Genomic DNA, 22,473 nt, shown 5'->3' with positions numbered 1-22,473 from the left:
TTTCTGATTTGTAAGCTCATTTTGAAGAAGAATTCTCTTGTGAGTGCGAATTTCGGCAAATTTAACTTGGCAGCTCTCACTGTATTGCTCCACTTTCCTTCCTGGGTAATTACCAGGACTAACAGGAAGCAAATTTTCATCATCTCTATCAAGGATGCCATGCTGAAACTTGCTTTTTTGAGTATCAGGGCACTTGTAATTAAAATAAGTTTCTATTTGTGCAGAGGAACCCTCAAGAGATGGGTACAGATTGACAGGACACAGAAGTGTGATGTTAACAGAGTTAATTTTCCATTTGAGCCAGTATTGTGAAAATATCCCATTCCTTCAAGCTCAAGTGAAAACTGAAATCTCAATTGTGCATAATGTGGATTTACCAGCCTCTCTGCAAGCCTGTAAAATAAAAAAGCTGATGAACTGATAGAAACCACAATTTTGCTGTGAATCTCCTGGAAGTGCCCGCCCCATCTGTGTGAGGAGAGCATCATCTGTGCCGTGCTGCTCCCAGATCAGTGCAGCTCCAGTGCCATGGAAGGAGCTGAAATGACCTCTTCCTCCTGGAGTTCAAATGTTATTTAGCAGAAATGCAGCCCCTAAGGCCTTCACTTGAAGTTGCTTTCTGCCAGCACAGCAGCTGAACGTGGGCTTTAATCTGCTTTGCCACTGGAGCGCTCTGTGGTGAGAGATTTGGAGTTGCAAACTGCGTGAATCCCACCTTTAAGCTTGTGGACATCAGTTCTCCATCCACACAATTAAAAAGTAAATCAGCCCGTGCCTTGTTAGGACAAAAGATCGGAGGTTTTTCTTTTATAGGGATAATATTTCAAAATAGATATTCAATATTCCACATGTAAGGAATAACAGGAACATCATAACTTTGCAAGAGGCAGTTTTGGGAAAGGGAATATATATTTTTTTTCTTTTTATTAAACCCTAAATCAGAGCAAGAACCTACTGGGTTTTACTTGTCTTCCCCAAAACCATCACTGAAGAGTCCTTCAGTGGCTGAGCCAGGTACAGCTACCCCACCAGATGTCTGAGACCATGGCTCCCCAGGCTGTGGAACAAATTCTGCACTGATTTTACCACAAAGGTGTTTGCAGGGCACCATCTCCCACCGGAGCCTGTTCTCTCTCACAGGTCACCTGTGCAGTGGTGACACTCTGGCAATGAGGGAGGCCAGCAAGCCCCATGTGTGTGCAGGGAAGGTTCTAAATGCCCCTCAGTTATTTTGTGGGACACAAAATAACTGAGATTTTGGCCTGGTGAGGATATGACTTGCAGCCTGAGAGGTTTCCTCCTTCTCTGTTTCTGTACCAGGATTTCTGTGCTTGCAAAGCTCCTGCCTGTGCAGGTTGTGATGCTCGGATCAAACCTGCTGCTGTGAGGAGCAACCTCCTTACCCCAAAAATGCTGTTTAGTTCTTTCCATGCAGCTGGGGGGTCCCAGGCTCCCTGCAGCTGCTTTCAGCCACTGTGCAGTCCTGAGCCTGCTCTCCTGCCCCGTGAAGAGGGGTTTGTATTCAGAATGCCTGGTCTGTCTCAAGGAGAAGGTGGTGACTGTGGCCTCCAGAAAGGGCACAGGATGTCCCTGATGATCCTGTGCAGCTTTTATCATCAACCACATCTTCCAGCAGGGGATGTGTGAGCCCAGCCCCAGCGAGGGGTCTGTGCTGCACAGCAGCTGGAATCCCTTCCTGCTCGGGGAGTCGTCACAGCAGTAATGCACCTTTCCTGCCACCCTTGCAGGGTCCTTGCAAGGACATGCATCCAGGCCACATTCCCTGCAGAAACAACAGAGGGAGAGAAACAGGCATTCAGGAGGAGCTCAGTTTCCATTTCACAGAATCACAGAATCACTGGGTTGGAAGAGACCTTCAAGATCATTGAGTCCAGCCCAGCCCTAACACCTCAACCATGGCACTGAGTGCCACATCCAGGGATGGAATTCCACCACCTCCCCAGGCAGACTATTCCAGCACTTCATCACTCTCGCTACGAAAAACTTCTTCCTAATATCCAGCTTATATTTCCCTTGACGCAGCTTGAGGCTCTGTCCTCTCATTCTGTCAGTGCTGCCTGGAGAAAGAGACCAACCCCACCTGACACAGCCACCTTTCAGGGGGTTGTAAAGAGCGATAGGGTCACCTCTGAGTCTCCTTTTCTCCAGGCTAAACACCCCCAGCTCCCTCAGCCCTTCCTCACAGGGTTTGTGTTCCCAGCCCCTCTCCAGCCTTCCTGGATGCGCTCAAGGGTCTCAAGGTCCTTCCTAAACTGAGGGGCAGAGCTGGACACAGCACTCAATGTCCTTCCTGAACTGAGGGGACACAGCTGGACACAGCACTCAATGTCCTTCATAAACTGAGGGGACACAGCTGGACACAGCACTCAATGTCCTTCCTAAACTGAGGGGACACAGCTGGACACAGCACTCAATGTCCTTCCTGAACTGAGGGGACACAGTTGGACACAGCACTCGATGTCCATCCCAACCTGAGGGCCCTTTACTGTGGGATAAGTGCATTGGATCTGCCAGGTTCAGTGCAGGGAGGCAGGGAGGCACTCACGGTGTGCTCGGCTGTGCTGCAGACAGACTGGGTAGTTAATCCAGGCCTCCAAGACCCGTTAAACCTTTGGTTTCCCCTTTGAGCTGGACAATTAATGTGCCTTGTGATCCTGGTTCATGTGAAGCAAAAGGGCAGGGTTTTGTAGTGAGAGCAGGATGAATACGAGGCAGTGCTCCAGGGTTTTATCCCTGCCTCTCCTGTGAGCCTTTGAAGGAGTCACTTGATTTATCTGGGCCTGATTCTGCTCTAACAGCATTTTCAAAATCTGCACTTTTGGAAAAAGGCATAGAAGTGTGCTGCACAGAAATCACTGAATGCCTGCATGATGTGATGGTGAATTACACCCCCCTGAAAGGCACCAAAACAAACTCCTCCAATAGGTTTTGTGAGTAATTTCTTGTGCTTACTAAAACTGGTTATGTAGTGCAGCCTTTTCTGTAAAGAACTTGATAAGTAGTGGTAGTTTAATATTTTTTCTAATGAAGAAGTGTCTTTCCCTAGCAAAAACATTTTAAAAACACAGTCTGAATTCTTCTCTGCCCCCTCTGAAACACTTCTCAAAGGGAGAAAAGAAAACCCTTCCCAGGAAAACAGTAATAAAATAATAAAATACATAATAAAATACTGGTTTTACAAAAATAATTTTAATAAAATATAAAAATAGTAAAAATATTATTAAAATGTAATAAAATATATTAAAAATATAATAAAAATATAATAAAAATATAATAAAAATTTAAAAACTGCTATTAAAATGCTCTAGCCAGTCTAAGTTCTGCTTCCAAACCCATTTGTGCTCATTCACCATACCCATCTGTCTGTCTGGGGAGATTATGGCTAAGCTGACGTGTAAAATCCCCTGTGACTAAAGCTGGTAGCACCCGTGCAAGGAGCTCAGCCCTTCACTCCCCCACGTAGGTGAGATTACTCTGGGTGTTTTCAGGCTCCAGGTAGTTCAGAACACCATTCCTGGCTCTGGAAGCAAACACAGCTCCTGCAGGGAGCTGCCCTCCCCCATCCACCGTGCTGGGATGGGTGACACGGGTTCTGAGGGTGCCACCATGCTCAGCTGGAACATCAGGGAGGGAAGGTCTGTGGGTGGATCCAGTTTAGGGGGATGCAGGGATGGAACCTTCCACAGTGACGCTGGGTTTCCCAGATAAACCAACCCAAACCCTGGGAATACTGGCCTAGAGGAGTCAGCATTTGCAGAGGAGGTGCTCTGCATGCTTGGCACCTGCTTTGGGTCCCTAAAAACACAAGGAGGTGCCTAGTTTGACTTTTTTCTTTTTTCTTTCTTTTTTTCTTCTCTCTCTTTCTCTCTTTTTTTTTTTTTTCACAGCACCCACATGGTGTTCCTTGAGAAGTGCTGGTGGCATGAACTCTTCTGCAGTTGTGGTGTATAAAAGAGGATTTGCAATAACCAAAAGCACTTACCACAGCAAGCCATCCCAGCTGGCTGGCCTCAGACTGGGACTGGGGGAGAGATGCTCCACGTGAAGAGCATCTTGTGAAACTTGTGGTTTAGAGCACAAGTCTCATTTTCACATTCTCCTTCATCGTCTAGAAAACTCACATGTCTGCTGGCTTCAGTGCCAGTCTAAAACACTGAGCAGCTACCTTGGGTAGGGGGCTGGCTCTGGGTACACCAATATTTTTAATTCTTAAGTCACTCTGGAACCAGCCTGGAAATTACACTTTTTTTTCAGTGTGAACGTGGATCCTTCTGCCCTTATTTAGCACAGCCCTTTCCAAAGTCCCACTCCTGCTGGAGCTGAAGCAGAGGCTCCAAGGGAAGCACCTTTGATCCTGGGAGCAGCTTCTTGCTGATGTGGGAATATCAGGCTTGGGGGGCTTAGGACAATGTGGTTTGTGCATCAGACCCAGGCAGAGGTTGGATACACACTTAGGAGCTGTGGGGTCCTTCCAGCCATCTCCCCCTTTCCCCTGTTCTGTGCTGTAATTCCAGGGGTGCCCCCACTGGATTTTGCACCTTTTCTCTGTTGGCTTCAAGCACAATTTTTTCCACTGTGGCTTTTGCCTTCCCGTGGGGCAGCTCCACTTCCCCGCTGCACCGAGTGTCCTCATCCCCTCTGGAGCAGACTGTGGGGGACAGGCAGTGTCCTGGAGCAGGGGCTCAGGACATCTGTGCTGGCCCAGCCTGGTTTGCTCTGCCCTCCCTCTGCCCCAGGGGCTGCTGCTGCCCGGGAGCTGCGGGGATCCCAGATCCTGGCTGTGCCTTGGGAGGAGAGAGGCCACCAGGAACACCAAGTGCTGTGGGATGTTCACAGGCAGGTTTGCATGGGGCAGTGGCTTCTCAGAGCTGGATTTAGCTTTGTCTAATGGCATTGATGCCTTCAGTTTTAACTTTCATGTATTTCAGACTGTGCTGCCCAGGGTGCAGCTCTGAGCTCACACTCAGGGTCACTCAGCTCTGCACAGAGCAGGGACACAAAACAAATCCTTTTCCTGCTGAGAACCAAGGACAACTTTCAGCCCAACAGCACAAACAAGGGTGGGCTGGAGGGAGGAACAAGAAGGATGGGACCTCACAACATGAAGCTGTAATTAGACAATTAAACCCCAATGTGGAAATGGACCAAAACTTATAAAAATGTGAGATCTTGTGATCGTTTGTCCATTTTGTGACCATTTTGGGTCCACCTTGGGTGTAGCCCTGACCAGGCCCTGTCCTGCCCAAGGTGTACCCTAAAGGCCTTTCAATAAATATCTGATTTATTTTCCAGCTCTGTCCAGTCTCTGTTCCAGCTCAGCCTTCCAAGGCATCAGCATGGTTGAAATAACATTCCATCAGGCAAATTAGAAGGCAGCAGAGTTAGGTTTTTAAGCAACTCATGGAAGCTGAGCAAGGTAGAAAGAGCACAAGAAGATGGAGGGCAGGAAAACGAGAGCAATTCTGGTTCATTTTTTCATTAGAGGCAGAAAAAAGCCTCTCGTGAGCCGTAAACTAAAAGGAGAAACTGCTACTTAATTTTTTCACGGAGTTGATTAAAGTTGGGAGGCTTTTGCTGGGGATGTGGAGGAGCTGCTGGAGATCTCCTGGAAGCCTTGCAATCAGCAGGGCTGTGCTGGGACTGCTCCCTCATCTCCCCTCACAAATTACCCTTGAGGGCAAGGAGAAGCAGAGGACCCACGGCCAAGGACAAGCAGGGAACACTGGGTTGTGACAGTGGATGACAACCTGCTCCTCAGGCTGCCAGGGGAAAGCCTGTGGGATCTCACATGGAGCTGGCCTCACAGGGCACGGAATAATTCCAAGGAGAAAGCAGAAAGCAGCTCTGTCCCCCATAGGGTGTCAGAGTTTTGTCCCAGTGGTTTCAGATCAGCCTGAGGCCATCATGGGATTTGATTAAACATCTCCAGTGGGCTCTGGAGTGAAGAAACCCAGCTTGCAGCTTTGGGAAGGAGCATCCACTTGCTCCCGTGCTCCCCTGGGTAGCATAGATCAGCTCTCTCTCCCCCTCCATGTGCTGCTGGAGACTTTCTTCACATTTTTAAATTAATTTACTCTATATTTTTTCCATCCAAGAGAAATACACCCTGGCAAACCAGGATCTGCCAGGCATGGGGTACCCCAGGCAGGGCAGAGAGGAATCCTCCCCCTCCTGTGGCTGATGGGCTCAGATGCACCTCCTGGAAGGGTTCAGTGCCCTGTGGGGACTCCACACAGCAAATCTGCAGCAGAGGTGTTTTTGTCGAACACTGGGCCTTGGCAGAGCCAGCTCTGACTCAGGCTCCCTCTTTGACCTTGGGCAATTTGTCTTCTCTTTCCTGTGCTCAGATCTCCCCCTGTAAAACGTGGCTGATGCTGTTGCCTGGCTCTTGCCTGTTCAGCAGTCTGGCATGTTGTGTGTCAGATATCCCAGCTGAGATCAGGCTCTCCTTGTGCTACAGCAACAGAAATAAATTAGGAGCATCAGAAATGCAGGCTCCTCACACACCCTGGGCTTCCATCAAAACCCTCCTCCCCTCCCTGTGTTTACAGGGCATGAACAAGAGACAAACCAAAAAACAAGCAAGACAAAAGATTGATTGTGCAAGGTTTATTGCAAGCCCAGGAGAGGCCCAAGACAATTAGTGGGGGGTTATCTAGAAGTTCTAGATTTAATTGCTTTCTCTCTTTTTTTTTAAATCAATTTTTTTTCCCCTACAAAGCTTTTAAAAAGCAGCAGCTCCACAAAGGGACAAACCTGCCTGCTGCTCCTGGGCTGTGCCGTGCGTGCCTCCCCCCACCCCTCTGAAGCTTGGTAGTAACAAAGAGCTCAGCATAATTCTCTTGCTTTTCAAAACGATCCCAGATAAGTGAACGCTAATCAGACTGGAGCAGCATTGTCAGAAGGTATCTCAGCAGTGCCTGTCTCCCGGGGATTGAGACTGACAGAGGCATTTTCTATTATTGTCGGATGCTGAGGTGTGAGCACCATCCCTGCGCCCATCACCCCGGCCAGAGGCTGCTCCTGCTTTGTCTGTGCCAGCCCCCAGCACCTCAAAGGGAGTTAAATAAATTCTACCAGGGATGATGGAGAAGGGGGGCAGAGGAAAAGGAAAAGGCAGGCAGGGTCGTGGACTGTGAGGGAGAGGGCAGAACAGATGGGGTGGGGATGGGGAGATGAGGAGGAAGGAGAAAGGCATCACCTGTGCTTTCAGTCTGGAGAACAGAGCCAGGTTATGCTGCTCCCAGTCATCCCTGGGCTCCCTGTTGAGACAGGTGAGTTTTGACTGGGGGCTGGCACTTCTCCCATTATCTAATTCCCTTCATTTAAATTCAAAATAATTGGAGAATGAAGACCCCTCTCTAAAGCCTCCTCTCAGCACAATGGGAGAGTCTGAGTGTGTTCTGCAAAATGAATGAAAGGCTCCAGGTGTGGTTTTGTTTGTATTGGTGGAGGGGAGGGCTGTTCATAGCTCCATGAGCATCAGCCTGGGTGGGTTTTACTTGCCCCTGTTGGTGCCACCATTACAAGGCAAAGGACTGTGAGCAGTCATGATCTGGGGCTGATTGTTTCAACACATCTGTTCACATCTCTCTCTTAAGTCACAGGACTAAAGTACTGACGAGGGTGGGCCTGTATCTACGTGAATTCTTAGGAATTATTTGTATTTTCTAGTGACCAAATTCCATAGCTTTGCAGTGACACAGTCTCCAACGCTTGTGGTCCCAAGTGGATCGAGTTGCTCTCACGGATTTTTTCATAAGCCAGACATTTATTCTACAGATTTGAGTGCTTAGACACTTTTCAAAACAACAGGCTTATGCCTTGACTTACTTGTGAGCATGAAATTTAGGCTTGTAGGTAATTTGAAGTTATGTCTTTTCTAGCTGGGCTCGAATTTCTGGAGCCAAGTGACTGAAGGCAGCTGTGTCCAGCCTGGCTGCCTGTGGAGACACCACTTGACTTGGAGCCAGCTCCCCTGGCACACAGATTTCCAGGGGCTGAGCAGTTTGTGTGGCTACAACCAGGCTTGAAATCAGCACAGAGCCTTCCAATAGTACACATCAGACTGGCCTCAAATTTAACCTAAACCTTCAGCCTCTGGTTTTCAGAAATATCAGCCCTACTCTCTCACCTGCTCTGCAGGTGCTGTTGCCCCAGGAATACATAAAGTGTCCTGAGCAAGGGTGTCAGCCGATTGCCAAAGTCACTTCTGGAGATCAAAGCAAAAAAACCCTCAAAATTGTTATTTTGACCTCTGTCTTTGTATTGATCAAATGCCACCTTTGCCCCAGAGGGATTTCTGAAGCTCTGCTGCTGCATCTGGGTCTGTGGGTCGATCTCGTGGGAGCCACAAACAGAGGAGAAGGATGGAGCACAGTGCCCTGAAGTGGTGACATCCAGCAGCCCAGGAGACAGCCCCCGGGAGCATGGCAGAAGGATTTTGAGGATGGAAGGTACAATTTACAGGTCAGAAGCAGGTAACAAAGGACGTGACTACACCCAAATCCTGCAGGGCAGGCTCACACCATGCATCGGTCCCCTAAGACTTCAAGGCTACTTACTTTTCTGGGCTAATTCTGCATGAGATCTGCCCACATTTGATAACAGGAGCTGGGCACAGCCTTGCCAGGAGCTCCCTGTGGGGCTGGGAGGAGGAAGAGGGGCAGTGTGGGGGCAGCAGTGGGCACCACCTGCCCTTTGGGTTCACTCATGGGGAGGGAGAGCAAACACCGACCTAACAGCAGGATGTAATTTGGCCATATCCCAAACTTTGAGCACCTGAAACCTGGTCTGAAAGTGATTTTAGGGCTCAGAGGAGCAGGCTGTAGATCAGGGACAGCCTGGCAGTGCAGCTGGGACACACCCTGGGGTGTCACTGGCCAGGCTGAGGTTGGGAAGAGCCACGGTTCCTAAACGGGCAGAGCAAGGAAGGGTTTGCAAGAGAGAGAGGAGGAACAGACAAGAAGGGGAACACAAATCTTCCCCTTGGTAGTCACAGCTCAAATCTCACTCTGGCTGCAGTTCCATTGCTGTTTGACTGGACAAACTGAGCAGTGGAGAAATTTGCTGAGCCTCTCCTGAGCAGGGGCTCACAGGGGGTGTTGGGTCCCACAGCAGCGATGGAGCTGGTGTAGAGCAGGCTTGGGATGCTCAGGACACAGCAGGCCCTTAACACATTTTCAGTGCCTGTGGGCAGGATGGGAAGGACAAACATCAACCACCTTGCCTTGACTCCTGTTGTGCCAATCCAAACAGATTCCCAGGCTTTTTCTGACTTGGAAATAATCCATCTTTTTTTTATGGCTGAAAATATGTAAAGCCCCAGGTGAGGGCTGAATTTCCTCAGGAGGGGATGGTTTATAACATGAGCAGCAGTCACATCCATAGCTCTGAGGTGCCTGAACCTCCATGGCCATTGGCAACTGGCTTAACTTGGACTTTAGAGCTGCTAAAAAAGAGAAGCTGAGGGCTTGGCAGAGCCAAACTCCATCTCTTTTCACGTGTGGGCAGATTGTTGGTGAACTGCAGCCTTCCAGCAAAGGATCAGTGTTTTAGTTGCATGTGTTGCTCTGTAGAAGCTCTGCAAGGGTGAAATCACTCATCAGACTCTTGATAGCTGCAGAACTTTAAATAAAATAATGAGGGCAGCTTACAAGTCCACCTGAAATCCAGACAAATCCAAAGCATGGTTTGCTTTAAGGAAGGTTGTTCTGGCTGAACCAGTTGGTCAATGTGTGTGATTTTGTGTGGTTATTTTGGAGTATTTTGGTGGGTTCAAATGATTTCTGACTCCTGCAGGGGTGGGTTTTGCCTTCATTGTGGTTTTGATCCCAGTTGAACCTCACTGACAAGGACTGGGGGCCTTCAGACCTGAAAGGAAGCAGCTCCTGGGGTTGGCTTCCAGAAACCTCCACACTGGTTGTACCTGGCTAGGCAGGCTCTGCCCTGAGCCTGTCTGCAGACCTCGTGTGGGAGGAATTGTGATTTCTCTTCTCTAGGATACTAAGGGTATAATCTGAAATTACCAAGGAAATCCCGAGTTTAGGATAATTTCAGAGCACACAAATCCATCTGAAATCGTGGTGGAAAAGAATCAGTGTGCTTCTCTATGAGCCTATCACAATATGTAAAGCTAACTGAGAACCCCTGGTGAGAAACATCACTGGAAACAGCTGAGTTAAAATCCATTCAGCTTAACAAAAAGCAGATTAAAAAGTCTTTAAGTGACTAGATGGAAAAAATAATTCTTGTAGAAGAGAGCTCTTCAGTACAGTCAACAAGGCTATAACAGGATTCAGCAGCCAGTGGTTGAAACAGAGTGGGGAATCAAAACAGAAGATGTAAACTTTGGCCAGAAATTATAATTAACCATAGCCACACCACCACTCCTCAGCATTGTTATGGCTTGCTGAAAGCCATGATAGATAGCCCATTAATTTACACCCTTAATTCGAGGCAAAAAGTCTTTTGAAGAGGAATGGTCCAATTTTGCCACAAATCGTTGGGCTTAGGGCAGTAATTGGATGAATTTCTGTGGCCTGAGTTGCACAGAGGAGCCAGCTAGAGGATTATGTACTGACCTCTCCTGACCCTACCTTTTTCCATGAAGCCTACGCAGGTATCAAATACCATTTTTATTCTTTTATCTGCCATGATTTTAATAGAGAACTTCAGACTAATCTCTCAATTCAGGATTTGGAGGAGCCCTAGTGAGGGCAGCAGCCCCATTTTGGGGAGCTCCATGTGGAGCCATACAAGAAATGCAGAAATGCAGGACAGGCTCCTGTTGGGCCATCCCAGACCGTGCTCCTCAAAGAGTCACTCAGTGCCATGGAAAATCCTTGCGTGTGTGGTTTTCTGGGAATGTCACCAACATCTGCAAGAGGTCTGGTTTGCTGAGGACATGACTTGCCCAGTGTTCAGTGCTCTCTAAATCCTCGCTGTGCTGCAGCACAGAGCTCACAGCAACAGTGAAGGGGAAGAGCTCACAAAGCCACTAAAAAGCAGCAGGAACCCTCAGGCTCTGAATATTCTCAGAACACAGAGAGCACAATACAGGCTCTTAAAAGCATTGAGTTTTGAAAACAACTACAGCAATGAAAAGAAGGCTGGAATTTAAATGCTACCCTTGAATGTATCAGCAAATAGTCAAAGCCCTAAGCAGTAATTGAGTTGGAGATGTATATATTAAAAAAAAAATAAAACTCCTTCCTTTTGGTTAACGACTATTTTAGTAGCTAACAGCCTGAGGTACCACTGGAATTGCTGCTGTAATAGGGATTTCATTATTTTTATAGCCTGTGCTTATTTCCTAGATTTATGAACAAATTTTCTCCAAGCAGATCGTGCACCAAACGTGAAATTGGCTCTTGGTGGTAGGAGGAGAGGGTTGTGGAGCTCTCAGTTATATGTGGCCTGTCGATACATGATGGCTGGGAACTCTGACTAATTAAACAGCATCACTCTGCTAATTAAAACAGCATCACTCCCTTCTGGTGGGTGCAGTTCAACAGGTACAGCCTTGTGCTGGGATAGACGGGGCAAAATCCCTGGGAAAGCTCTGAGCTATCTAAACAGGGTTTAATTTCAATTGTTGTCCTTGTCACACACAAAAACAGTTTCCTACCACTGTAGGTGTGTCCTGAACCACCTCAGCGCCATCAGAGTGAATTTCTGGATGAAATTCTGGATGAGTTCTGCCCTGGACCAGAACAGCTGAGCCCAGATTTGATGAGCAGTGGAGAGGAGCAGCATGGCCAGCCCTGAGCAAGGACAGAGGGGGCAAAGGGAGAATCTTCCCCATCAGAAAGGTCCCAGGCACCTTTCCCATCTCAGGGTGAGACACTGATTTTGAAGAGGACCAGGGGGCAGAGGAGGATGCTCCTGCTGAGAGGTGGAGCAAGGTGCCAGCAGACCCCTGGGGGGGAATTTGTCTGATGCTCTGTGGTTTAGGAGAGCCTGGAACCCATCAGGCTGAAGTGTTAAACAGGCTTTTCACACCACCTGTGTTAAGGCAGCTGGTGCAAAGCAACCATGAGGAATTTTCAAATCGACAAGGGCTGATGAGCTCTTCCCAGGGCTCCTAAAGAGGTGAGGGCTGTAAGTGCAGCTTCAGTGTGTTATCAGCGACTTTGGAGAACTTCTGAAGGCACTGGGAAAGTTCAGCAGAGCAAATCAAACACTTGTGCTTAGAAGGGAGATAAAGAAGAGGCAGGAAATTACAGAACATTTTGGTTTACCCCAGGAAATTCAGGAGCACCACTCAAACCACGGCTGTGTGTGAGCACCTGTGGGAGAATGGGGAGAATTGAAGGAGCTGACGTGGATTTGTCAAGAACAAATCAAGCTAGATAAACCCCCCTTGTTGTTATGACAAGGTAACAGGCTGGAGAATTGTGGTGGAACAGGCTGATGTCATCTATCTTGATTATGGAAGGGCTTTGGAAACTCAGCCTCATTCCCACCAGGAGTCAGTAAAACATGGGCTAAATGAGCCCCATTAAGGAGAGCACAAAGCTGGTGGAATTGCAGTTCCCAGGGAATTGCCAGCTGTGGTAGGTGGCTGCCCCGGGGCTCTCCAGGGCTTATTGCTGTGTTTGAGTCCTTTTGATTGTTTTCATCAAGAATCTGGCAGATTTGTTCATTAAATCAGCAGATAACATCAGGCTGGGAGGGACCATGCTGGAGGATTTGATCACGAACGGAACTAACAGAGTCTGGGGGGGAAGAAAAAAAGGTGAAATTTGATAGGAACAAAGAAAAGTCCTTAGATTTAGCAGGGAAGAGGCAGCTAATCTTCATGAAGGGATGAAATTGGGCCAGGGCAGCTCAGGAGCTGTTGCTTGTTGTCAACTGGAAAAAGCACAGTTGCAGTGACAGGTAAAACAGGAGGATAAATTGCAGGGTGGAAGAGACAAATCCATCAGCTTTTTGCAGCATCAGGAAGGCCACAGCCCACAGTTCCATGCCCCCCTTGCAGGCAGGAGCAAAGCCAGTGCCCTGCAGTGCTGGATGGAGCAGAGGAGGAGGAAGGAGGGTGTGAGAGCTGCTTTAGCCTCAAGCAGGAACCAGTGTGGAGTGGAAGGATGTGGTTTCCAGATGGTGAAGATTGTTGTAAAAAAAAAAAAATCACAGTAATCCTGTAATACCTCTTCTACCTGTAAGTTTAGGTGGGAAATCAAGGACCCAGACTGTACCCACTGCCTGCTGGGGCAGAAATAAATGGGCTGCCAAATAAATGGGGTGGCCTGGGGACAGAACAAACATCTGTGGGGGAGGCTGTGGTGGAGCTGACTCTGCCTTGGGCACAGGGATGGGGCTGGGATGGCCCCTCAGGCTGCTTCTGCCTCATTTTCTGTGGTTTGCTGGGGTGTCAGGCCACAGACCTCTCCTGGAGCATGGATTTTGGCACCTCCCTAAGGTTTGAACAGCTTTTTCTTCAATTATGGGTGCTTTTAAGGTAATTGGCTCCCTGAAACCTGGGGAAACCAGTCTGCTGAGTTCATCTGCCAGGGAGGGCTCTGATAGTGAGATTTCCCTGGGAGTCCTGACTTGCTGTGGGTACATCCCCTTTCTGTCCATATCTCCCAACAGGATCTCCCTCAGCATTTTTTGCCTCTCTCAAAGCAGGCTGAAGGTTTGGGCAGCCAGGGACGGGGGACCCAGCCCAGCATTAGCTGAGCAGAGCACCCTGAGCTGCCTTGCCTTGTTTTGCATGGGTATTCCTGACTCCAGTAAAACTGGTTGTTTTTCCCCAACAAATCTCACTCTGCTCAACCCTGCATGAAGGCAGCTCTCAGAATATGATCAAATGGATTAATTCAGTATCTCTGAGTGTTTACTGTGACTTATCTCCTTTTTCTTAAGGCTGCCATAGGTTTCTCTCAATTATTTCCATAATTTATTTCACAATGCCCGCAGTAGGTGCTGGGTTTGATTCTGTTGCTGTCAGGATTTTTAGTTCTTTTCCTCAGAGGCAGTGGCTGGTTGGAGCAGCTCAGGGGATGTTGTTTCAGCCCCTTTGTGTCAGAGTGGCTGGGCAGCCCAGGTCCCATGTCACAGCCCTGTGTGCACGTGGCTCCTCTCAACTGATCCCTGCCTGGGGCTCAGAGCCTCACTGGGAGACAACTCCTGGGTGATCCACCCCTAGGGCTCTTTTTCCTTTGATTTAGTCCAATGCTGTAAAACTCCTGAGCTGGAAGTTGTTCCTCACCCAGTCTGTTCAATCCCTGTTCCTGTGGCATCTCCAGTGTGATCCCAGCTGCCAGGAAAGGGAGGGTTGTGGCCACTAAATAGATGCTGATGCCCTGTTCTTACCTGTGCTGAATTTTTCTACTTCTTCTCTTGCTACTGAATCAAAAGCTCTGACTTCTTTGATGTAGTTTTGTTGAGACAGGAGCTCTACAATCCTCTCCCCCACAAACCCACATCCTCCTGTCACAGGTACCCCAAGGCTCCATCCATACCTGAAGATGTCATTGTGGTTGGGGAGCGGAGAGAAGGAGGCTGCCAGGATCTTATCTTGCACTCAGCCACTGTTTTCTGAGCTGAGTCTAAAGTTTAGCTGTCACAGAGTGCCACTGGGTGAACATTAACTCCAGCTGGTTACACATAAGTCAGGTTTTCCTTGGCACAGACACACCAGTGCTGCCACAGGCCCCTTCTGGGCCTTTCCCTGCTCCCCTGGTAGCCCATGGCCAGTGGGGCACCTCTGGCTTGCCTTGGCGTGTGTCCAGTCTCAGGCCAAAATTTGGATGCCAGAAGCTTTCCACCCTGGACAGCCCCTTCCACAGGCAGGTTTGGAGCTCTGGGCTCAGTGGGGTGCTGCCAGGACCCTGCTCCCATGTCCTGGTGGTTTGTAGAGAGGCTTTACAGCAGCTGAGCTGTGACAGGAATGGGCCTCTGGGTTTCTGTGGTCACCAACTGTGCCAGTGTGAGCACCTGGCACGGCTCTCCTGGATGGATGTGCCTTGAGTTGGGTTCATCATGCACCCCCCTCTCTCTGATATATATAATATTTAGGAGGAGAAAGACCTCTCACAATTTGAAAACCATATTGGAGTGCAGTCTCTACCACATCCTTTGGCAAAGTGCTCCAACAATTCTCATCACTGATCCAAGTTTCATGTGCCAGCCCAAGGCTGACACACCTTTCCCTGCTATGCTCTAGACAGTGTGGGCTGTTTAATTTCCCACCAGAGTCCAAAAATGGGATCAGCTTTGTCCAAGAGTATTTGATCCTGTCCTAAAAGTGGCAGGGGAAAGAGCTGTGCTTGATCCTGTCCTAGAAGTGGGATGTGGCAGGGAAAAGACCTGTCCTGTTTGTCTCTGCCTCTCCCAAAAAGGCTCAGAGATAAAAAAGTCAGGCCTGATCAGCTCCCAGGCTCTCCTTGATGCCAAGCAAATTACATCCTTCAGCCTGGAATAGCCACATTTTTTCCAATCCATCTTTGAATCAGTTTGTCACTGGTTTCGGTGAACTGTTAGAGGGTAAATAAGGTAATGTAGTCTCCCTGCTTATTTTTCCTTTATACAGTGTAGTGGTTGTTCTCCTGTAGTGTTGCTCGGGAAGTTTAGGGTGAGTTTGCTCCTGTTTCAGGTTCACTGCTTTCCCCATCCCCAGGCTGGAATGTGGACACAATTCCAACTACATTCATGGCCAGAGCCACTCTTGCCACAGTGCCAGTCTGTAGCTGGCTGAAGAGCCCTTGGTGCTGAGCAGTAGGTTAATGAAGAGTTAAGGCAGTGAACTCCAAGGGTGGCTGTGTTTTGTTTGAGAGTAAATAGTTTTCTTTTAATCAGCTCCTGCTACAAGTTCAGTGTGTTCCCCTCTGCCATTGATTTTCCTGGGCTGTGTTAAGCTCAGGAGAAGTCAGCTCCCCTCGCTGTGATTACAATCAGTGGCCATAATGGCCCAGAGACCAACATGGGCCTGATGCTAATTTGGTGCCTGGCAGACCAGCACAGCCACAAATGTCCCAAGAAATTAATTTAGCCTTTTATCCAGCAGCTCCCAATCTGTACAGTGGTGATTAACACAGCTGCCTTCCCTCAGAGGACTTTTTGCAAGGATAAATACGTTGGAGTTGGAGGTGTTAGGACTCAAAAACTGAGATAAATGCACCCTGAGAGACCCAGAGAAGTGCTGCATGGGAATGTCTGGCATGGAGTAACCTTGAGCATGTCCTCATCAGTGATGCAAAAAGCCCTGGGAAGCAGAGGCCTCCACTCTGTGGACATTTCTCAGTGTTTACAAGCCTCCGCTGCACTTCTGGTATCTGCATCTCTGCAGTGTAATCTGATCAGGAAGGGAAAAAACTGACTGGGATTTACATATCTTGTTTTCATTGGGATATGAAAAACAAGTTCAGAGCCCAGAGCTGTGACACGTGTGACAGGAACAGCCCAGGTCCTCCCTGCAGCCTCCCTTTGCTGGCACAGAGGGGCTGCACCACGAGGGGCAGCTGTTCCCTGAGCAGGGAGGTTAAAAAGTCCTTGCCCACATCCTCCTCTGCCAGTTGGGATTGCCACAAGAGGTGACAACTCCATAAGCCAGAGAACACCCAGAGGCTGCTGGAGGAGACAGGAGCCCAGGAGGTACCAGGGGATGTCAGGGAGGTCTCTGGGCAGCCCTTACTGTCTTAGCTGAGCCAACTCGACTTCCTTGTACTGTGAGGAAACTTTTGGGGACGTGAGGAACACTGCAAATACCAGCAGATTTTAATTCACACTGCTGGGCAGAGCACAGTTCTCTCTCTGGGTTGTTCCCCCCTCACAATCTGCTGCAGCCACCTCTCCTCTGAGTGCCAGGCAGAGCTGTCATCCCCGGGTCTGCCCTGGCACAAAATTCCTGCAGGAACTGGAGGGGCTGCTCTGCAGGAGGAATCTGCCAGCTCTGAGGAGAGCCTCACTCAGCAATGCACAGCAAGGTGCTCAAGGGTGACCTGAGAGGCTGCCTGAGGAGCTAAATATGCCCCATGAGGGCAGGATGTGCTCCTGTGCTTGGTGTGTGCCCCTGTGTTTAGGGTGTGCTCCTGTGTTTGGGATGTGTCCCTGTGTTTTGGGATGTGCCCTGTGTTTAGGGTGTGCTCTTGTGTTTGGGATGAGCTCCAGTGTTTGGTATGAACTGCTGTGTCAGGGCTGTGTCCCTGAGTCTGCCCCCGTGGCTGGGAATGCAGAGGTGGCTCTGTGTGTCCTGCACACACAGAGTGTGTCTGTCCAGATCTCTCTTATCCAACACCTGCAGAGGAGTCACTCCCACCGAGGGCAGGGGAGCTCAGCTCTGGTTTTAGGCAAGAAAAGCCCTTTTTTCCCCTCCAGCCCACAGCAGGTGCCCAGAAGCAAGGCCTCCATGCACATCTCATTTTTAAGAGTCCTGCAAAGGAGCTTTCCCAAGGAGAGAGCTGAGGTGTCAGGAAGGAAAAGCAGCTGCCCTGACTTCAGGCTGCAGTTTGCCTGAACTTGCTCTGAACTTTGTAAAGAGAGGACACCCAACATGATATTCATTTACAGTAAGTTTATTTCTCAGTGCATTACATGAAAGGTCTTTGGTATTTGTGGGTCCTTGAATACTGTTCCCACTCTGCTCCGTAAGAAAATGCTGAATACAAAACATTCCATATACAGTAACAAACCCCATAGCAAATAAAGAGAAATAGATATTTTGAACAATAACATAGCAATATGAAAACAGATAAGTAACCATGCAAGAGGTGGAACAAACAGGTTGTGTTTACAACAAACATTAAAGCCTGCCATAAATGAGTTCATCCTGTCAGACGAGATTTATTCTTGCTCTAAGTTAAGAAATTACACATGATTGCAAGATACTGCCTATGGCTGCCCTATAAAAGACCAAATGGTTGTAAAGCTGATCCCAGGAGAGAAGCCAGGACCATTGGCACACATACGAAACACACTGATATAAATAAAAAGTTACTGTGTGAAGTAACTGGTGAAGAAGTTACCATTTCCTTCTGTGGCTGGGAATGTGCCTTGTGAGCAATTATAGCACCTTTCAATCCCTTGGTTTCACAGGAAACCAAGAAATCACAGAGACTCTGAGTAGTTTAACCCCTACACCCCCAGTGGAATGTCATCTTGAGTCAGAGAGAAGCTGTAATGTGGAGGAGGAGGATGGGTTTCCAATCATTCTGTCAGCAGGGAATTCCAGAAGCTGATTGTCCTTAGAAGCCTTTGTCACAGTGCCCAGGGCCCCACATGCCAACAGCTCATGGCAGACACTGCAGCAGAGCCCACACAGCCCAGCATGTGCTGCCCCAGGGCTGAATCTGATTTTTCAGGCCCGTTCCTTCGAAAGTTGATGACAAAATGTGGAGTTTGGTGGGAGCAGGTGAGGGCTCTCCTCCCTAGTTTATTCCTGTTTCCCTGGATTGCCATCAATTCCTAAGAGTAAGTGCAAATTAGACCCTCTGGAGAGGAGCATTCCCTGCCCCCCAGGAGCTGCAGGTTGCTGGTGAACAGGAGGGTGCATGACTTGCAAAGGGTTTTGGTTGTGCAATGTGCTGCTTCTGGTTAGCTCAGGGCAAGGAAAACACTACTACTACCAGAGCTGATCCAATCAAAAACACGCTAGAGCTCAAACAAACATCAAGAATTTTCAAAATGTCTTAGGTAGAAAAAAAAAAATAAAGGAAAAGAACACACTATGGTATTGCACAGTATGTATGTAAGATAAAGCACTAAACATTTCAATTAAAATATATTTCTAAATGAGCACGCATTCAAAAGAAATCCCCTAAGTTACATAGACATGGCAAGAAGCATTACATGCCCTGGCTGAAATGAACCTCAGGATCCTGCCTATGATGGAGAATGTGGTTGGAGTGGTTTGCTTGGTCTTCAGCATCATTAATGTCACTGTGGGAGGCTGTGCTCACATTCAAACATAATTAAATTGGGGTGGCACAACAGTGTGGTCCAGCCCTGGTGTGAGTGGAGAGGACTGAAACCCCAGCAGAGGGAGAAAGTCCATCTGGTATAATCCTGCTGTCCCCCATTTAAAGATACAGAACCTCATCAGAGAGATGGAACTAAACAAAGCGAGGAGAAAAAATTACACAGCTCCTACTATCAATAATTAAAGCAGTCTCAACCCAAACCTAAACAGCCTTTTGACAATTGACTTGGCAGGATTAATTACAAACAACTTCCATTAAATTTTCCTTTCATCTTGTCAGTAATTTGTTTATAAAAATATGAAATTCCAAATCCTTGTCTGTATGAATGCCTCAGCAATGTGAGTGACTAAAGAATTAGCACTCACCAAGCTCATGCAATAGCTTTGAATTCAGAAGACAAACTTGAAGAAAGGTTTCTCTTTCAGTTCAGTGTGAAGCCTCTGAAATGTCAGGGGAGTGAAAATGGCCTCACTGTATTCCCTCTTCCCCAAATTCAACCCTGTAGCTACAGGACCAGTGAAACTGGATTTCCCCATTTCCCTTTTCACAGATTGCTTTGGTTGGGTTTGGTTCCTGAAGCTGCCATGAGGACAGATTGCTCTGTGGCCTCGACTCCAGCTGGCTCCAGCCTGCCCAGTGCACGAGTTTAGACTGAACTGAGATTTGTCCTCACTCTTCAGGCCTGATTTTCCAACACCAACTGTTTGATTTATCTCCTGGAAGCCACCAGTGAAGCCTTGGAGTGTCCTTGTGATCCAGACCAAGATGGTCCCAATCCACCACAGAGGTAACCAAGTACTTCTCAATTCCTGCACAGGGATCAGGCTGCAGATGAGAAAACATCCCTTTTTTGGACATTTAATTCTTAGATGGAATGATTATTCCAAGAATGTTCCCATGGCTGCACCTTGCTTGGCTGGCCACAAACAGAGCTCCTGTCCTGCCTGTAGCTGAAGGAGGGACATGGGCTCTTACATGGACATCCTTAGACTTAGTGCTGGGTTTAGAGTTAGTTCTGGTGTGAAACTAAGATGCATTCAGGGAGGCTTTATCTCCTTCTCCCAAAGGGATGGCAAACACAGGATGGCTCCTTGAACCTGCTGCACTTGAGCTGTGCTCATTTTCCTGTCTCTGTACACCACATCTGTAACTCAGAGTGCAGCCAGGCAATTCCCCAGACTCCTGCACAGCTCTGGGCTTGTTCCTTGGAAATGTCCCGTGGAAAACTCAATCATGCAGAAGCACAGCCTGAACCAGGTGGGCTGGTGCTGAAGGAGCCCCACCACTGGCACTGGCCAAGCTGGGTGAGGACGCCAAAGCAGGGCAGGGATCCCTTGCATCCCTGCTGCATCCAGCACATCTGGCTGTCCCTCAGCTGCACAGCAGTAAAAGCAAAGTTCTGGTGCTTGCTCAGCATCAGCTGATGACATTTCACCTGGCTGGGGATGCCTGGATTCCTAAAGAGCAGGGCCAGGTGAAGGCACAGTGGATTCAGCCATCCTGAAGGAGCCTGTCCCCTGCTCATTTGTGAGAATTTATGAAAATCCCTTCAGAGGAAGGCCTGGATGTCTCTTTTGCAGCACTGCCGTGTTTGCAGTGTACATACACAGTCAATTTAGCGTGTGGCTAAGGCTGGGCTGGCAGAGCTGCTCCAGTTTTAGCCTCATTTCCAGCGGGTTTTGCTTTTGGGGTGCTGAACACAGGGACTGCAGGGTATTTTCTCTGGAAAGCCTCTGACAGAAGCCCTGCAGCAGCACAGCCCAGCTTGCTCACACCACTGTGCCCTGCACAGGAACCACAGACAGAGGGGCAACAGCACAACTCAATCTGCTCACATTTGTCCTAGGCTGAATTTGAAAACTGTCAGAATGTGGGAATTAAAAAATAAAAAGCAGCCCAGTCAGTTTTGTTGATTAATCTCCCCCTTCTAACAAAAATCACTGCCTACATGAATGACATCAGCTTGTCCAACCTGGTTAGCACAGCAGGTGGAGTGATTCATTTGGCACTGAAGGGCAGGTTCAGCTTCTTAAACCTGGAAGCTGGTACTTCCCCTAAAATAACAAGTTATTGCAAAAAGTAAAATGACTCTGTGTTTAACTCCCAGTGCAAGATAAGCTCTTGACAAGACTCTAATTCCCTAAGCTGTGGTTTGCTACTACACTGTCTCCAGATCCAAATGGTGAGGATTTACTCACAAGATTAAGACAAAACACTGTGAAAACATTTTTCCTGATTGCTGTAGGATTAAGCAACTATTGCAAAATATCCTTTTCTGTGAATAGTTACTGCCACCATTAAATTAATTATCTCTGGATGTATGCACAAGCTGAACACAGTATGGGAAAATTCTTGCACAATTCCATCAGATCTCATGCAAACTGCTCTATGTTTTCACAGAAACATCTAAACTCTCTGAAGATAGACAGAAAGCCAATGTTGCCATGAACATTTGCATCAGAAGTCCTTGTTTAGCCAACCACAAGCAGAAATAATGTCACTCACATGCAGTTATCAACATGAAAAGCCAGGGTTTTGTTGCTAAAGTCCAGAGAGCCACCTGAATTTTCAGAGTAATACTTTTAAATGTACTTTGTATTCTAATTTGTTCTTTGCTTAAAGAAATCCTTGCAGGTCATGCTTTCATGGCCTGTGGAAGTCACACCTGGGAGTCAGTGTGACACCAGCACAGGCAATAAAAGCAGATGGCTCCAGCTGCAGCAATGGGCAAGGCTGAGGCTTGGCTTTGGGTCTGGGTGGGATGGGTGGGCTTGGCCATTTAAGCAGAGCTTTACTGAGTGACTCTCAAGGGCAGTGAGGGAACAAGGGCAGGGTTAAACCTCTGAGGCACAGCCAGGAGCTGTCACTTCTGTAGGCAGCTTCCGAGACACCAGGCAGCTCCAAAGGCAGAACAAAATCAAGGAAAACCTTCTCAAAACCCTCTCTGAGCTATGGAAAAGTCACTCCCTGCAATCAGGGAAGGGAACCCAGCCACCAGCACTGCAGCCTCCCACCCAGCCCATCTGCAGGCTGCAGCTGAGCTCTGGGCACTGTATCTTTAACTGGAGAGCAGGCAGGGGGGACACGGAGATGCTCCTACTTCATCCGGTGGCTTCTCCTTCTGGCTTCACCATCATCCAGCAGGGAGGAGAGGAGCTGGTGGGCCTGGGGCTGCCGGGGTCCTCCTCGCTTGATCTTGATGCTGCTCCTCAGGGGGGAGCCCGGGATCACATCCTGTCCAGAGCCTGGCTCAATGGAAGACAAAGAGTCTGTAAGGAGAGAAAGTCACGGGAGAGCACTATTTAAAAGGGGAGGCTGAGGACGACACTCATGGGCCCTTCTGAGTGGTTCCTCTGATGCCTTGAGTTTGAGCTTTCATGTTTTTCAGAATCTGTGCTGCTCAGGTGTAATTCTGAGCCTCATATTAAGTGCCAGTAAGCTCTTGTCACAGAGCAAAACAAATCCTTTCCTGCTGAGGACCAAGGACAATTTTCAGGCCCAACAGCACAAATAAGGGTGGCTGGAGGGA

At 48.3% G+C, this 22,473-nt stretch overlaps 2 protein-coding genes across 7 annotated transcripts in view; both read right to left on the bottom strand.

The window, feature by feature from the left end:
- Positions 1-602: 602 nt before the first annotated feature.
- LOC134554263 (3 beta-hydroxysteroid dehydrogenase type 7-like) lies at positions 603-14,487 on the bottom strand. The gene is given in 9 exon segments (XM_063404783.1): positions 603-619; positions 1,404-1,559; positions 1,562-1,610; positions 1,612-1,783; positions 3,473-3,630; positions 4,548-4,657; positions 9,097-9,210; positions 14,341-14,466; positions 14,469-14,487. Coding segments are annotated over 9 exon segments (921 nt in total).
- A 3,037-nt stretch (positions 14,488-17,524) lies between these two features.
- Positions 17,525-22,473, bottom strand: part of COL26A1 (collagen type XXVI alpha 1 chain) — a 177,729-nt gene continuing 172,780 nt past the window's right edge. For 5 of the 6 annotated variants that reach the window (XM_063402450.1, XM_063402449.1, XM_063402454.1 and 2 more), the window contains one exon: positions 17,525-22,213. In XM_063402450.1, coding sequence (XP_063258520.1) covers positions 22,041-22,213 — 173 coding nt within the window. In that variant the 3' untranslated portion in view covers positions 17,525-22,040. The remainder of the gene's footprint in view (positions 22,214-22,473) is intronic. The other variant, XM_063402451.1, reaches the window with a different exon arrangement.

The sequence above is a fragment of the Prinia subflava genome, chromosome 8 (assembly GCF_021018805.1).
Source record: "Prinia subflava isolate CZ2003 ecotype Zambia chromosome 8, Cam_Psub_1.2, whole genome shotgun sequence".
Lineage (NCBI taxonomy): Eukaryota > Metazoa > Chordata > Aves > Passeriformes > Cisticolidae > Prinia > Prinia subflava.
This window is presented reverse-complemented; position numbering and strand designations above follow the sequence as displayed.